Source organism: Prunus persica, chromosome G1 (genome assembly GCF_000346465.2).
Source record: "Prunus persica cultivar Lovell chromosome G1, Prunus_persica_NCBIv2, whole genome shotgun sequence".
NCBI lineage: Eukaryota > Viridiplantae > Streptophyta > Magnoliopsida > Rosales > Rosaceae > Prunus > Prunus persica.
The window spans coordinates 33592744-33608926 of record NC_034009.1 but is presented as its reverse complement, the minus strand read 5'-3'; the positions used below and the strand labels follow the sequence as shown (position 1 = coordinate 33608926).

The window sequence follows — 16183 nt, the reverse complement described above, 5'->3', positions numbered from 1 at the left end:
TACCACCTCCTGCCCTTGGTTAGATGTTCGTTATATATATCAGAAATGACAATGGCTGAAATCTACCTGGAAAATCAGACCTGAGAAGACACAGCCAACAATAAGAGTATGTCACTTTCAGTTAGGTATATCTTAAACTACGCTTACAACCCAAGTTTACATACATCAATCAACACCAACCGGATTCACCTTTCTACTCAACTCCAACTCTGATATCAGATGCGACTTCAACACGTTATTTCTGAGAATTGTTAAATCAGAACCCTTTATCTGCTGAATCGCGTTTTGAAAGAACAAATGAAACAAATGGAATAGAAACTAGAGGGCCACAAATTTACATCAGTCTACTACAACCATTCAAGAACCATCCCTTGGTCCCACCTACTGTTTATAAGCTGGCTTCCCAAGCTAAAAATTTGAAAAAGGAGCTGCTTCAGCGGCCTGCAGAACGAGCTTTCCTCAACCTTGCACGTGTAACCCGAATGCTTTCCTCCATGACTGTCTCTTTTTGGGGAGGGTTTGTATCTTCAGTCGATGAAGAGGATGCCACTGCTTCAGTCTGCATTGGTTCAACCTCCTCAGCTGGGACAGATTGGCTAGCGGATTCAGATGCAGCTGCTGTCGCTTTTTGAGTATTTGAAACTGCTGCTTGGGGGGCGGCTTTAGGCTTTGTTGAAGGAGCTAATGCTTCGGCTATCTCCCTTTGGTCCTTACTTGAAGTAGTACTAGAAGTGGGAGATGGCGGTTCTTCAGGTTGCAATTGTGTTTTAGCAGCCGGTTGTTGATTTGGAGATGGAGGGGGTTGGCGAGCAGCAGGGGGTTGACGAGCCCTAACACCTTGTTGTGGCTGCGATGTCAAGAGTAACAACTTTGTCAGCAGAGGCAGTTGAATAATATAATGCAGTACAGCCAATATAGTAACTATAACCAATAAATATCATGCAATGAAGGTGCCCAATGCAGGGTATTAAAGAGATCCAACATACAATCCAGTACAGCATGGAGTAGTCAAAACTTGAGGAAAAAGCAATTTATCTAAGGTAGGATTACTCTGAATCCAGTACCCCTCTAACCAAGGCAGGAACAGGAACAGTCCACTGTAATTACATGGAAGAAATATATAAACGATATCCCAAAGTTCAAACCAAAATAGCTTTTAGGAAAAGAGCAACATAAAAGTTGGAAATACATTCATAAAATAGCTATTGAACAGGGGCAGCATAAAAATACAGAACTAAGAAATTGTATTCAACACTGCCTTAATAATTCAAGGTGCACTAAAAATCAATAGCCTGGATGAAAACAAAAAACAATAATTTTATAATAACTTGTTCCAATTGATTGGATGACCAGAACGGTTATGTTGCATTTCAATAGTGACAGGAGTTAACAGTAAAATTGAACATTCCAGGTCAGAACCATGTCATCATACCTGAGCAGGGCGAGGCCTTGGTGTCGACTGTGCAGCAACATACTGCAAAATATCAAATATTCTCGTCTGACCATAGCTTGCAGCTCTTTGCCAATACACAACTGCAATGTCACCCGCTCTGGTTCTTAATTCCAGCAAGTTCCTATCAATTTCATTCTCATGCTTTGCAAGATATGGTCTAAAGAAGGAATCGTACACATAGGTCGTTCCCTGCAACACATAGACAGTTGTGAGGATGAGAAAAGGAGTACTAATAATAATAAGGGAGACAAGCAATTAAATAAGCTGATAGCCCCTTATAGAATCCTATACCTTTGTTTTAGGAAACCACAGATATATAATGAAGAGCAACTTAGCTTCACTATACATTGGAACCCTTCAATAAAAAGAAAAGCCAGAATGAGACAAAGAAGTGGCACAACAGACGCATATTTAAAATCCCTCAATACAAATCCCTACCATGAAACAAAAGCATCGCCAATTCTCTCACATACAGTCAAAACAGCCACCAAAATCCTGAAATTCAAAGGGGAAAAGAGAGTTATCACTAAGAATGATTAGGAAATGTAAAAGACTAGTTCAGACACAAAAAGCAATTTATACCAATACTGGCACCAAAAACGAAGTTGTTCAATCTCTGGCTTGTTCTTTTCAACAGTTTTGTAGCACTCGTAAGCTGGATAAGCATAGCCAAGAACCATCCTGACAACGCATTAAAAGGGGAAAGTTAAAATTTGACAATAATCATAAGTCCCTTCAAAAGAAACCAGAAAGTGAGGGTCAATTGATGACATACACAAGTCCTCTGGTAAGAAAGGATCCTATCATCTTGTAGACCTGTCATACACAGAAAATAAAAGCTGGGTCACACAAACAAGTCTGGCAAAATAATAATAGAGGTGTGAAAGTAAAGAAACACAAATAGCTCAATTCAATAAGAAGCAGCTGCAAATTTTTCAAAGCCAACATAACTAGCAAACGAAACATCCTTCAAGAACTTTCATAGCAGAGAAAATGAAATTGCTTACTTTTTTTTCTTTTTTCTTTTTTTGTAAAAATTACCATTAATAAAAATTAAAAGCAAAATAAATTCACAATAGATATGAACCATAGAAATGGCTCTTGTTGTTTTCCTAAATCAGAAAGATGCTGATACTCGGATACATTTTCGTTTTGGTTTACTGGAATTTAGCAAATACCAGACATAGATTTACCACGAATCGGAGGAGAAACGAAGTATTTGGACTGACTATAATTTAAAATCGTTTAATTGCTATCCTCCACAAACAAAATCCCCATTCAAATTCAACTGAGTGCAACAACAGATTTGTACAAAGCAACACGCTCAAGCAGATGATCGCACCGTACGGAAATTAATTTGAAAATTTTTGGAGTCAGCATAGAAATTACCAGCATTCATTACCCCACAAAAATGAAAAATAAAAACCATTTAAATTTCCGAAACAAAAAAAACAACGGAATGTAATAATCCGATGCTGAAAAGAGCCGAAACATTACCCAATCTCATTTTTCATGAAATAAAATAATACGCTGTTAAAGAAAAGAAATAGTACCAATTAGAGTCTTAGAGGGAGAGAGAGAGAGTGTGTGTGAGAAATAAATGAGTACCTCTTGACGACTATTTTGAAATTGTTACAGATTGAAAAGAAAAATACTATAGAATGAGAGTTATTCGACGAAGTTGAAAGAGAACGAATCGGCGAACTGTTCGGGGATCGCCGTCGGACGAAAACTGCGCCGCCGAAAGGCGTCGACGAACCGTAACGATGTCGGCGGCGGAAGAGACTGTGAGAGAGAGAGAGTAGCAGTGTTTGTGCCGTTTAAATTGCCATTTGTTTGTTTGGTTTGCTCCTTTGGCCTCGGATGAGATTGGATTTGATTCGGTGAGTTTTAATAAACACGCTCTCTCTCTCTCTCTCTCTCTCTCTAGTCTTTAGAGAGTAAACATTTTGCTTTTGGGTTCCGTATCGGTATCACCGTATCATCACGGAGAGCGAGTTTGGTGTTTGCGTGTGCATATAGGTTGAAGGCCATGCCATGTACATTAGGGCTTTGATCACCGTTAAAGTTGAATCGCACGGGTCACGTTTTCCTTGGCCTTTAAATCTTGACACCTCGGCTGCCGGGCCCGCATCTCTGCTCCATGAAAATTCCATTTAAAGCATTTTTGGCTTTACGCCCTTTTCACCATTTGAAGCCTAAACAACATGTTATAATAATAAGCATCATTTTTCTAACTATCCAGTGGCAATGCGTGATTGAGTGGCCAGGCAATTTCACCACGGGGTAAGAAAATGTGTGTTAGAGAAAATTAGATAAAGTGTTTGATCAAACAGAAAAAAGAACAAAAAGAAAATTAGATAAAGTGGAGTTGAGATTCTTGTCGAGTGTAAAGTATCCGATGAAATGAATTATGAATAATAATTAACTAGTAAAAGATTAAAATAATTAAATTTAGATATGGTGGGGTGGGGTCTACGGATGTAACGGTAACATATAACATCCCTGGTGTTTTTGAAAATAAGACTGGACTGAACTGACCCAGTCATTGTCCAGCTCCAGTCTTTTTTATCTACAGTATTTATTTTGCTATTTCCGTAGTCCCATCCCATTTGTCATTGAAGATGCTTTACCGTTATTTCAAATCTGATATTCAAGTTCTCTCCCGTATGAAAGAATTGAAGATAATACAACATTATTATAAAATTAAAACATGTGAATTAGTTTAGGTGTCAATGGGCTAAGTGGTGTGGGCTCAAGATTGGTTAGGAGCAAGAGGGCATAATGAGGTGTGTCGTAGGGCCCACTGTGGCTGAGAATCTGAGATGGAGGGGTTGGTTTGGGCTATACCTATATGATATGTGATGAGAAAGGTCATCATCCTTTCCTCCTTTCCTCCCTTGCTCCTTTTGGCTGTTCCCTCCAGTAAAGAAGAAGCAAGCAAGCAAGCAAAACATCCGACCAATAAATTAAAGTTAAAAAAAGTGTACGATAAATGAGATTCTCCCCGCTCTTTCTTTATTAATGTGGCCACACCACATGAGAAAAAGAGACTACATTTACACGTTAAGCCCTAATAAAATCAAATAAAATGAAGAGGAGGATAGAAAGAGAGGATTATTGTAATTGTAATGTATCCTTTCCTTTGGTTAGAGGATCTTGTTCTTGTGTGTGAACTTTGTGAGCAATGAGCATTGATGATAAGTATACATTATGGTGACCTACACAGCGCACACTACACTTACATAGATTTGTAATTTGTAGCCCTAGCCCACGCCCACCCCTAACGTGATATATGATAAATAAAGCATGCTGAGTAAACTGTAAATGTGTAAGAGGAGAGGACATCGTATTCATATATAGGTCTGTCTTTGTCTTTCCTGTGTGTTTGTGTTTTTGTCAACCACAAGCCTTGGATTGGATGAATAAAATTTACATAAAGGCGAGGACGAATCATGTGGAAGTGGGGAAGGTTCTCAAAGTTACTCACTACTGGAGACTTCCAATGCATATGGCTTCATCATATTCAGCTCTTTCCCCTCATCTCATGTCCTGCATGTGTTTCTCATTATTTCAGTTTGTTGCCCTGTCACTCTCAACTCAATGCCCGACCCCCACCCATTTTTCACTCACAAAACTCAATGCCCTGTTTCAGTCTCAGCTCAAGCATGTCTTGGATCCTTCCTTGGACTCACTCATCTCAAATTATGATGATGATGATGCATGCATGTTTTCGTAATGCGTTGGTTATAATTTCTAATGATCTTACATTACTATATTCGTATGGTATGTATTCTTCCTTAACCCAAACGTAACGTTTCTCTTTAATTTATTAAACCAAATTACTCTTTTTATAATAAAGTGTAACTGGAATTACTGGTACTGAACCAAATTACTCTTTTTGATAATAAAGTGCAACTGGAATTATTGGTTCTTTACCATTCACATGTCCTAATCCTAATCCTAATTCTCTATTTGTGTGTGTTTTTATTTATATATTATTTATTTATTTTTAATTTGAAGACCTTTCCTATTGAGAGGGGTGATAACATACCAAATTCATACACACTATACGGATACTAGGACTTGAACCCATAAAACCTTTCATAGGGAAGCAATTATTCTAAACCACTAGATTAGTGAGTCCTTTGCCTAATCCTATGTATTTAATTTGACTAAACACGACTAGACTACCTACCTATCCGATCCAATTCAAGTATTCTATGTGTTACTTAATTTTATGGGACTCGTCCCACCAAACCTGATTCTTTCTAATCCATTCCATATATAGGGAGCCCATTGTGAATTTTAAATTTAGCTAAATAAGTAGTTTAAGAAGTTGATTGTGGATATTCTAAGTTGCCAATTTAAATCCTACCTTATGGTATTTAAATTCCATCGTGAATAACAAGTCATGTGAAAGAAATTATGGCGACGCTGCAAGTGAGTGTTTGTGTGTAAGTTCACATTGCATTGTTAGTGGAGTGGAGGAGCTTTGTTCTACATTTGCATCACAATACAATCTTTTTAATTAATGATGCCAACTGGTGGTTGAATTATAGATAGATAGATCGACTCATTGAATAATGCGCCCACTAATACATGCACCTCAATTATGGAAGGCACAGCCAAGCCACCCCACCTACTACTTCTAATTACTAAATGCCTTGGTGACAAATGCCAATCATCCACCCACTAATACTATTATTAATCAACGTAGCAGGAACAAAGAAACGTCTCCTTTCATTTTAGAGTTTTGTTCTAATATTCTTCTGCTGAACGCCACAAATGCGATAACCGTGTGGTCGAAATTGGGTGGACCGGACATACTAACTAACTAACTACAGTGGTAGGTAGCAGTGTCTGCCATATCTGGGCCGTCAATTCTGAAGCTCCCGTCCACCTACGGGCTTAGATCGACTATTGCTTACAAGTTGCAACCCAACCCAGGACGTTGACAGTTGACAGTGCAAGGGGCCAATATACTCCATTTCTCATTGACTTGATTATGCAGAAGAACGCAATTTTCAGAGAAAGCACTAATGCAAAATCCTTGAACTGAAAATGATGTTGCCAATTGACTTGGGAATTTTTATTCAATGTGTATGGTCAGGTCAGGTACGGGGTTTTTACCTCAAAAATTAAGACAGAACCCTTGACCTTATTTTCAAGGCTTGGTTGACAAATAATCTCCAACAAAGCAAAACTCAAAACACGTATTTAGAATAGCAGTTACTTGCATGCACCCCCCACCAGACTCCCCCATATATCTGCCTCTCCGCACGTTGCTTGCAGGGCCTAAAATTGCCAAATGAGGGTCTGGTTTGACTGAAACCGGTTATTCGTCTGCCTTCACATGACCCATATAGGTTGCATAGATTAGATGGTTATAGGCAGCCATCTAAATGGCATCCTCGCCGTACATTGTAACAAATTTCCAGCAGCAACTATGGATTTTACTATAAAAAGGATATATAAAATAAAAAGGTCTAGCTACACAATTTCATATCAAAACACGAACAGAATATAGCACCCTTCATGCCATCTGGAGCAATCAACTACCTGATTCCCATTTACACTACGGTCAATGTCCATTGGCCAATGCTACACCACTCTTCCCAGAATTGTCTTGAAGGAGAGGTTATTTGCTCTGGGTCCAGTCCTAATTCGCTGTAAGTTGCAGCAAAGAAAGCCGTTAGTTAATTTAATCACATACAGGTTTCTTGATTGTGAAATAGGTAGGTCTCTAAACAAATTGTTTTGTAGTTTTTAAAGGAACAACTTCCAGGAACATCCTTTGTTGCTGTTACACAAATGCTCCATTCCCTTTTTGCATCAAGGAATAATTGTGTAAGATTCGGAACAAAACAGAGAAACTCGAATGGAGTTAGCAGAAATGGAGAAAGGATGTATGCTAACCCCATAGATCTGTCAGGCTGACTTCATGCTCTGATCTAAACCAATAATCGTCATTGACCTGCAAACAGAATTAGTATACACAAATCAGTTAGTAAGGTTAATTATGACCAATGACAGAAAAGTAAATACATTAATAAGTAAAATGCTGGAAGAAAAAGAATACTAACATTGACGTGTGAAGGAATAATCTTCTGAATCCCAGAAGATGCCTCTGAGCCTGGTAAGCTTAGAATTTCAGAACTGTCCTTTTTATTACCCTGATGGTATGAAGAAAGCCCTCCGCCTTCCACTCTGGAATAATCACTACTATTCCAAGAAGATGAACCCATTGATTTAGCCTGCTTAACAGCAATATTCTCACGTTGCCCTTGGTATTTGCTACAGCATTGAAAATATAAAGTGTCACACCAAAGTAAGAAATCGTAATCCGCACATGAGAGAGAGAGAGAGAGAGAGAGAGAGAGAGAGAGAGAGAGAGAGGAGGGGGGAGGTAAGGATGGGTCAGATAGCCTAGCCTATGCATGTATACAGAAAAAATTACCTCAAGAGGTACAAATGTATAGGTCCTATAGTGCTTCTGACGATCATTCTAAACTGCTTTTGGGGAAAACAAGTATCCTCCTGATCAATTAAAAACCAGGTTAGATATTATGCGATTTACAATACGAAGTCTCAAACCACATCCATCCAATGTACCCACCTCATCATCAGGATCAATAACTTCAATACAACTAGCTTGGGGAGCTTTTATTGCAATAAGTGTTTGATTCTGTAACAACAATAGCAGTAAGAAAACACTGGGATTGATCAATAGTTATAAAGCACAAAGTAATGGAAGTTTCAAAGATCTAAAGTCAAAAAATGACCTGGAAGCAACAAGGGCTCAAAATATCTTCCTCCGTCAAAAATAGGAACCTAAACAGTTGATTTTAGCAGATTATAACGTTAAAAATGGGAAAAGAGAAAGGGAAAAAAACACCAGGGCTTAGAATATACTTTTTATTCTTTTCATCTTCCTCCAAGGCCCTCAGAAGCTCTAGCTTTTCCCTGAAAAAATAATCCCTTTATAGCTCAACATACCAGACAGAAAAACATCTCAATGCGTCTAATTCTAAACAACCAACCTTATAGCATCATCAAGCCTGCATTCTTCAGCATATAAACTTTCAACTTCATCCTGAAAGAAAACAAAATGTTCTTTGTGGTTAGAGAGAGTACAAATACTTTAAGTTTGCAACATGATTATAGCAGCAGAGTAGAAGGCCTGACTTTTGCTTGAAACCAGGAATGGCATTACAATATGTCACCACTCACGACCAATTTCAATCATCCAAACCTCAGTTAAGATTTGAAATTGCTTGTCCACCCAAACAAATAGTGCATTAAATTTAGGATAAGATAGCAACTCATTTTACAAAATAGTTGGATGCATTGATAACCTTGAAAACCAACAGATCAGCATCACTATTTGAAAGGATGTAATAAGTCTCGGTAATGTTTCAATAGTCTTTCAAAGTTGGCATACAAGACACAAGCACACATGCAATGAGCAAGATGTTGATTTATGAACAAGATCCAAATGATTAATATTCTACATGCACCTGTATTCTAGAAACTTGATCATCTAGCTCCCCTGGTGTCGACCCATCATAACACCTGCCATTAGAGTGCTCTGATCATATCATATCATACATAAAGTACCAAATAAAGGAAAGTGAAGATTTATATAATTACTTCCAGCGTATATGATTCTTTGAAGTTTTCTCTATCAAATTTATTCCTTCAAGAACATTCGTAATATCATATATCCTCCGCTTTTGAACCTGCAACAACCAATATGTAATAAATTCAATAGGTTACAGTTCAGACATAACAGCAAGTGCATGCTACAGTCTGACTATGGACTCTGATATCAAAGACATTTGATATACCTCCAACACCTCTGCCGTTTTGTTCAAATCAAGGGTTCTATCCTTGGCCTCCTGAATTAAACTAACAAACTTCTTGGTTAACAAGCCTGCAAACAACATATTACACCCCTTATTAATGTTGATATGCCACATCCATGAATGCCTGTAACAAAGTGAGTGCTCTAAAGTGTGTGCAAAGTTAGATAGAAGGAGAGGGACAACTCCCAATGATTTTCTTTTTCTTTTTTTGATCCTCAACTTACCTAAAGAGCTGTCATAGCGGCAACCAATAGCTGGATTCAGACCATTATGAGAATCCGCAGTTGATCTTTGAGTCCCAGCTTTCGTATGCTTAGGAACCTTTGACTTAGGGTTATGTTTTCTACCCGTGCAGGACTGTGGTACAGATAACGACGGATCCTGAAGTGCCTTGCTCGGTCCAGCAGCAGCTTCATGCCCACCAATCTGAGCCACATCATCTATTTCCTTCTTTGGTCTCAACTGCAGCAATTATTGCTTATAATAAATATGAGAGATGTGCAAAAAGAAAACATATCAAGCATGCTAAAATCTGTAGTGTAATTAATTTCTAGGAATTACACCATTCCTGGGTACCGTAATTTTTATATTAAAAAAAAAAAGGAGAGGAAAAAAAAAATCATGTGGCACAATTCAAATTGTGCTGATGAAACACATTTACAACAGCATAAAACTAATAAAACCGCATTCAGACACACCAGCAAGTGTAATCAACTCTGATGATCCCAATTGTAAAACAACCTGACTTCTGCCATCATTGTTGGTAGTCTTGAATAATTTAACTAATAGCGAATTAGTAAGACAATAAATTAAAGAGAAACAATGCCAACTTTGCATAACTCTAAAATGTAATTCTCTTGGACTACAACTGATTTTTATTCTCTGTCATTTCTTCTTTTTCTTCTGAATAAGTTGTGAAATTCTTTAGTTTGTATCATCCATGAGCGTGTACGGAAAATTATTACTAAAGAAAAATTTAAATTTTAAAAACCCGTGTAAATTGTAATAAAGACGCAGATTGTGCAGTTAATGTGGGAAGATAGTATGACCATTTGTTAAGAGAAATTATTGCAAAGAAATCACGAATTGACCACTATAAGCAGGATGCGAAGTTAATGCCAAACATACGACTCAATAAATTATAAGGAAACATCAAAGCCACCTGCCAATAAAATCCACAACTAATTATCAACAACAGAGAAGTAAAGAAATCATTAAAGCAGGTAAAGCCTCTAAACTTTTGAAATCCTATCAATCAGAAACTGAATGTTTTATAACGAAATAGAAGAAGAAGAAGAAGAAGATAATGACGATGATGATGGATTGCGGTGATCGTACTTGAAAAAATCAATACCTAACACGAAATTAATTCCGAAACGAAAATTGAAATCGAAAAAAATACGATGATGAGGAGCAAAAACTCACCGCCAGCTTAGCAAAAGCATAATGGGCGTCCGCGTGAGAAGCAAAAGCGCTATCGGAGAGGCAGTGGTGGCCGGAGTCGATGGAAGGAGCGAAAGCAGGAAATGAGTGGGGAAGAAGACGTTGAGAGGAAGGCAAAGACGGAAGCAGATAGCTCGGATGGTTCTGATGATTCTGAGTCTGTGAATGAGAGTGCAGCAGCTGGAACTCGAATTGAGACGGTCGAAGAAGGCGATTCGGATCCTCCATCTCCATGGGTAAGCGGGAGAGAAGCAGAATTGAAGAATGTGAGACAATGAGGTAGGTTTTTGAGTGTTGGAGGGAAAGGGGAAAATCGACTGGGATGGATTTTGAGAGATTATTATATATATATTTACGTGTTTTCAATTACTCTCTAATTTTGTGTTTGTGTTTTAATGGCATTTCAGAAATGGAGAAGGAAACCAAAGACAAATCAAACTCGAAGCGCAAAGCGAGAGCGAGAGAGAGAGTAAGCGCCGTCAATCAAGTGACGCAACAGCGGGAAACGTATGCGGATGAGTTCGAATCCCCTCGACCCGCCTTTCGCCTGTCACCGTCACTTCGGTTTTTATTGTAATTATAATTTGCATCGCCTAAAACTCCGGCTCGGCCTTCTTCTTCATCTTGGGCTTGGGCTTCGTAATGGGCCGATGGCCCAACGTTCCAAATTTACCAAGACCGCTCAAACATAGTAGGCTCTAATTAATTTTTTCTGGCTTTGATTCTTTATGATGTACGAATGTGAAAGTTAGCTCACATTTTTATTTTAATTTAACCATGAACGATATTTTAAACTATTTCAATGGATAAGGAGGGGGTTCAAACTCGGTTGAAAGGAGGCGAGCACATTGCACGTCAAATATGATGAAAAGTCTACAACAGAAATAGGTTTCTGGTAGAAACTTTAAAATCTAAATTCGCAAGAAAAATAGAGCACCATCATTATTCTCATTAGGCCCAAAAAATAGCCGTAGAAATACACAAGGGCCACAGCCCACAGATTGCAAACCCTGCAAGAGGAAAAAAAAAAAGCAGCAGCAGTATTTGCAGGTTTACAGATGAGTCAAAAATGAATAGCTAGTGTACATTTTGGACGCTGTGGGTTTTGCTCACGAACATCCATATAACAGCAATTCACGCCTTGTGATTTAGTTCTTTAATCAGTTGGGACTTATCTTGGTCCCGCTGAGAATGTAACCACCGAATGCATTCATCTGCATGCATGGATGGGTTCTTGAGGGAAGTACCTGCATCAATTTATTCAAAAAGAAAGGAACATCAGTCGATCTTTTCGTCATAAGAATCATCATACAAACACTAAAACAACCAAACAGATGCATTAAGAAGACCAAACCAACCTGATATTCGCGTAGCCAAGGTTCTGAAATTTGCATGCCAATTGCCATTTTTCCCAGTTGTAAATTGTGCATGCATGTTGCAAGAGGCTGCATTTTAAAGACAATAGTTGTTTTAATTTAATCTTCCACCAACAAGTGAAGAAACCGTATACACAAATAATTAATTTGGTATGATAAAGCATTTGAAGCTAACAACCTGAAGATACTGATGATAAATAGCAAAAGGAGCTGAACTTGACATAAGTGGAAAGATCTCCTTAACTAAGCTCCAAGTATCCAGCTCTGGTGCTGCTATTATTAAACTGCAAAGAGAATGTTGACCTTATCAACCAGATGCTTCTTTCAACTAGTAAACTAAACATGCAACAACAATATTTACCAAGAGAAACCATGCTCTTTCCACGAGCTGATGATTTCCTGTGGTGCTTTTTCTCCCAGTTTTGCAGGTTTGGACATTTTGATTACTGGAGAACTGGTAGACTCAGGAATAAGATCCGATATCACATTTTCAGATGCAAGAGAGACTTCTTCCATGCTGACTGGTGAAGAAATTCGGTCCTGTTAAAAAAAGGATATCTGACACAATTAAGAAACTGCAAGCCCACAATTGTGCAGACAAAAAATGAGGAGTTGCTTACATTTGACTGACTTTCCATGTTACAAGAGTCCGAATCTTGACTTACTGGTTTTTGCAGACCATTTTGCACAGAGAAGAGATCAGTCAGAGGAGACCTCACAATCCTGGAACAAAAACATACATATAAAGATATCTCAAAAATTGGTCAAGTACGAAAAATTAATGCAAACCGAAGTGCACATGGAGTAGGTGGGGTGGGATCCATGATAATTTTGGCAAATCGACTGGAGAATAAAGAATTTTCACCCTGGTTATCTAGGCATAACAATCAACACCATAACCTAGGTTTATGATGCACTAGTATGAAATCCATGTGATGCACAGGTTCTTTGGAAAAAGCGTAAAATAAAGCAATTACCAGAAATTAAGATTCCAGGAAGAGACGATCAGTAATAACATTAACATCTGTCGATAGACTAATACAATTGGAAAATATTGTTTCAATTTTCAATTATTTTTTTTAACTAAGAAAAGAAAAAATAGTTTATTTTCTTTAATTTCATGAAATTGAAGATTTGCCTCCAATTTCTTAATTCAAGTTGCAGTCCTCCAATTTCTTCAGGTTCTTTTATGGCACAATGCCTGCATACATAAAGAGTAGCGGGATTTCATCTAACTGTATACCCTATAATAGTGCAACTCATAGGCAGATGTACCTCTTGCAAATTTCATCTCCGAAGTTGAATATCCTTGCTATATCCATAGGATAAGGCGAGCCACCAATGTATGTGTTGCAGACATAGCCCGTCCCTGTCAAACATACAGAAGCATTCAACATCCAAAATGTCATAAACAAATAGTCGCATTTGCACAAAGTGGCCACAACAAACAGATTTCCTTTTTTACTCTGGATATGGTTATACTTCATTTCACTACTTCAACACCCATAGATCTTGTTTACATACTTTAATTATAAATTGAAACCAACACATAGTAAAGGACACTTGGGGAAAAAAGAAACATATAGCAAACCTCCTAAACGCTCTGCCACAGAACCAGTAAGAAGTCCTCCAACCATATCGACTACGAGGACATCAGAATTTGCAGAGACATTAGCCATGGAAAGCAGAAGAGATAATGTATCCATTCGCAAGAATCTGAATCAAAGGCAAACATGTAATTCATAAATTCTGAGCAAAAAATATGAGGAAGTCATTTCCAAAAGTAAAGGAAAATTCATAAGTGGCTATGTCGTTACCCAATTCTAGTCGGATACTTCTTTAAGTACGCCTCACATATACTGAGAGAAACAAGGAAAAAGACAAGTCAGTAAAAAGAATTTCAGATTCTGCAATTACAGATGCACATCCAGAACCCACCCAAACCAATGTTAATGCAGATAGTATGGCTCTTCATAACTCTTTTAGCTTCAACTGCTTGTGGCGATGTGTCCTGTTTATTTTCTAATTCCACTTATTTGGAAATTCCACATCATCTTATATGGACCTCTGAATCATATAGCTTTAAATCCGAAACAACTTCATCCTTAGATGATAAAATAACCAATTAAATAATAAACACCCAACAAGAGTTACAGGAAGAACGCTCCTGTCTTACATTAACCAATATCCCAAATTTCAATAGAAGTGTCTCTCAAATTGTAACTATGACATATTTCGGAGAAGCTACTGATTCAAAAGTAAGAGGTAACCTTCTAGTGAAAGGGCGCCTCAGAAGTACAATGGGAGCATATTTCTTTTGCTTCTTAAGCCTATATTTCTCCTGCAGACAACAGACAGACAGGAAATTAGCTTATCTCAAATAAAGACGAAAGTAGCACTCACATAGTCTAATTTTACCTGTGAGAACACAGTCTTTTTCTCAAATGTCGCACTGTTTGCAATAAGAGCTTCAACAATTTCATCACCAGTTGCACCCAGTCTGCATCAAAAAATTGTCAGCCTCGGTCAGCATTTCTCGGAAGAAAGATAATATGCCAGGATAGTGAACACAGATAGAAGCAGGATAACATATGTATTTTATCCCAAAAATTATAAGGCAGGTGGTGCACAAGTTTTAAGAGATCTGCATCAGAAGTGTGCAAAGACACAAATTAAATCCTTGAACAGTTTGTTCTCACCGTCGCATCTCGTTTATGTCTTCACCAGTTAGGCTTTGCGCTTTATTGTTATCAACTAATGCTCGATTATCTCTCAACTCATCTATTGACTGGCCATCACCTTTTTCTAGAACATTGTTACCTGGAACATGAAATTTAAGATGAAACTAAATTTTACGGTAGAACACACTGCCATAAACATGCAAAATAAACAAATAAAATCATCTGAAAATTTTGAAATGAAAAACAAAACCTTCTGTGGACGGAGTATAGCGAGACAAATACGGCCCTTGCGTTCCGTTTTCAACGCGAAAGAAAGAACCAAAGGGGCAGCCAAGCAAGGGTTGCAGAGAACAATTCTTATTCCCAATCTTCAATGTCCTGCACATTCATTACACATTTAGCTGTGCTTATTTTAACTGAGCATGCGAGTGAATTTCCAAGACTGAGAGCAAAAATTGAGAGCGAAAGACTTACGCTCCTGAGGAGAGACGAGCGAAAACCAAACGGTCGCCGTCGTTGATGTCAAGCAAGACACTGCAACCTTCCCAGGTCGATCTAGGGCTTTCAAATAAATCGCTTTGGGCCTTATTTTCCGACATATCCAGTCTTTTACGTTATATTGAATAAATACTCCCCTTATTATAGTCTTACCGCGGATCCCTTTCTCAATAAATTGAAGAACAGACTAGGAAGAATTTTAGTTGAAAACACAAATTATTAATATACAGGCATCAGAGATGCATCGCTGGGACTAGAAGAGTGTCTGAGTGACTGACGGGCTCAGATATTTCAGAAGGACAATTTGAAACGAAGCCATCAATAAAACCTTAAAAACCCAACTCGACTCGACAGTTAGCTAGGGTTTAGTGGAGAGTATGCCTTGAGGAAGATTTTAAGTTTAACAAGTGGTTTTTATCGAAATCCCTACAAAATTTCGTCGCGACACATGTTTGCCTGGATCGTGGGATGGAAAACGTTCGTTGGGTAATAAAAGGCGTGGTTGTGTCATACTAACCTAAAATTTATGTTGAAACCTTAATCGCGAGTTACGTGAGTATCTAAACTTGATTGAGTTATAAGTGTCATAGAGTAAGTATATGGTTAGGGTTCGACACTTGAGAATGGTTTTGGAACAAGTTTGAAAGCTAGGGTTTTTGTTCAAGACTTGGATTTAGTATCAAAGCTAGGTTCTCTTGTGACACGTACTTGCATATCCCCATTACCTTGACGTATAAAGATTTTGTACATTTCTTGGCTCCGACGACCCATTCTCTTTAGGGGGAGAGGGGGAATGAAAAGAGAAGTTTTCACTGAATTAGGAGGAATTCTCCTTTGTCATTGTCGATGTTGTTGATGTGTTTT

At 38.1% G+C, this 16183-nt stretch overlaps 3 protein-coding genes across 5 annotated transcripts; all 3 read right to left on the bottom strand.

Annotated features, from left to right (window-relative positions):
- LOC18793950 (putative HVA22-like protein g) lies at positions 16–3471 on the bottom strand. The gene is made up of 7 exons (XM_020554022.1): positions 3062–3471; positions 2229–2269; positions 2036–2134; positions 1892–1948; positions 1745–1808; positions 1433–1642; positions 16–847 (listed from the first exon to the last, which is right to left on the bottom strand). Exons 2-7 carry the CDS (start codon positions 2258–2260, stop codon positions 434–436), a joined length of 876 nt encoding a protein of 291 aa, XP_020409611.1. The 5' UTR covers positions 2261–2269; positions 3062–3471; the 3' UTR covers positions 16–433.
- LOC18788614 (transcription factor E2FC) lies at positions 6888–11265 on the bottom strand. 2 transcript variants are annotated; one of them, XM_020561148.1, is made up of 13 exons: positions 10747–11265; positions 9546–9783; positions 9304–9389; positions 9107–9195; positions 8974–9028; positions 8497–8549; positions 8369–8419; positions 8239–8287; positions 8073–8141; positions 7914–7993; positions 7540–7750; positions 7373–7430; positions 6888–7279 (listed from the first exon to the last, which is right to left on the bottom strand). In XM_020561148.1, exons 1-13 carry the CDS (start codon positions 10996–10998, stop codon positions 7260–7262), a joined length of 1311 nt encoding a protein of 436 aa, XP_020416737.1. In that variant the 5' UTR covers positions 10999–11265; the 3' UTR covers positions 6888–7259. The 2 variants fall into 2 exon arrangements, with proteins under 2 accessions (XP_020416737.1, XP_020416739.1); XM_020561150.1 differs by having other exon boundaries at positions 6888–7123; positions 10747–11264.
- Positions 11612–15848, bottom strand: LOC18790815 (tRNA (adenine(58)-N(1))-methyltransferase non-catalytic subunit trm6). Of its 2 annotated transcripts, none has more exons than XM_007222038.2 (13): positions 15296–15848; positions 15072–15199; positions 14840–14960; positions 14559–14640; positions 14411–14481; positions 13958–13999; positions 13732–13856; positions 13416–13509; positions 12761–12863; positions 12502–12680; positions 12319–12424; positions 12123–12209; positions 11612–12011 (listed from the first exon to the last, which is right to left on the bottom strand). In XM_007222038.2, the coding sequence occupies exons 1-13, from the start codon at positions 15418–15420 to the stop codon at positions 11925–11927; spliced, it is 1350 nt and encodes a 449-aa protein (XP_007222100.1). In that variant the 5' UTR covers positions 15421–15848; the 3' UTR covers positions 11612–11924. The 2 variants fall into 2 exon arrangements, with proteins under 2 accessions (XP_007222100.1, XP_020411394.1); XM_020555805.1 differs by having other exon boundaries at positions 12806–12863.

Excerpts from the sequence above, each read along its gene's own strand:
- LOC18790815 (XM_007222038.2), bottom strand. The coding sequence starts at position 15,420 with ATGTCGGAAAATAAGGCCCAAAGCGATTTATTTGAAAGCCCTAGATCG. Across the intron at positions 15,200-15,295 it reads GCTCGTCTCTCCTCAGGAGC|GACATTGAAGATTGGGAATA; the intron begins GTAAGTCTTTCG and ends ATGAATGTGCAG. Across the intron at positions 14,641-14,839 it reads GACATAAACGAGATGCGACG|ACTGGGTGCAACTGGTGATG; the intron begins GTGAGAACAAAC and ends TTTTTGATGCAG.
- LOC18793950 (XM_020554022.1), bottom strand. The coding sequence starts at position 2,260 with ATGATAGGATCCTTTCTTACCAGAGGACTTGT. Across the intron at positions 1,809-1,891 it reads GGCGATGCTTTTGTTTCATG|GGTTCCAATGTATAGTGAAG; the intron begins GTAGGGATTTGT and ends TTTTTATTGAAG. Across the intron at positions 848-1,432 it reads CAAGGCCTCGCCCTGCTCAG|CCACAACAAGGTGTTAGGGC; the intron begins GTATGATGACAT and ends TTGACATCGCAG.
- LOC18788614 (XM_020561148.1), bottom strand. The coding sequence starts at position 10,998 with ATGGAGATGGAGGATCCGAATCGCCTTCTTCGACCGTCTCAATTCGAG. Across the intron at positions 8,142-8,238 it reads TGAGCCCTTGTTGCTTCCAG|AATCAAACACTTATTGCAAT; the intron begins GTCATTTTTTGA and ends TTGTTGTTACAG. Across the intron at positions 7,431-7,539 it reads TTATTCCTTCACACGTCAAT|GTCAATGACGATTATTGGTT; the intron begins GTTAGTATTCTT and ends TTCTGTTTGCAG.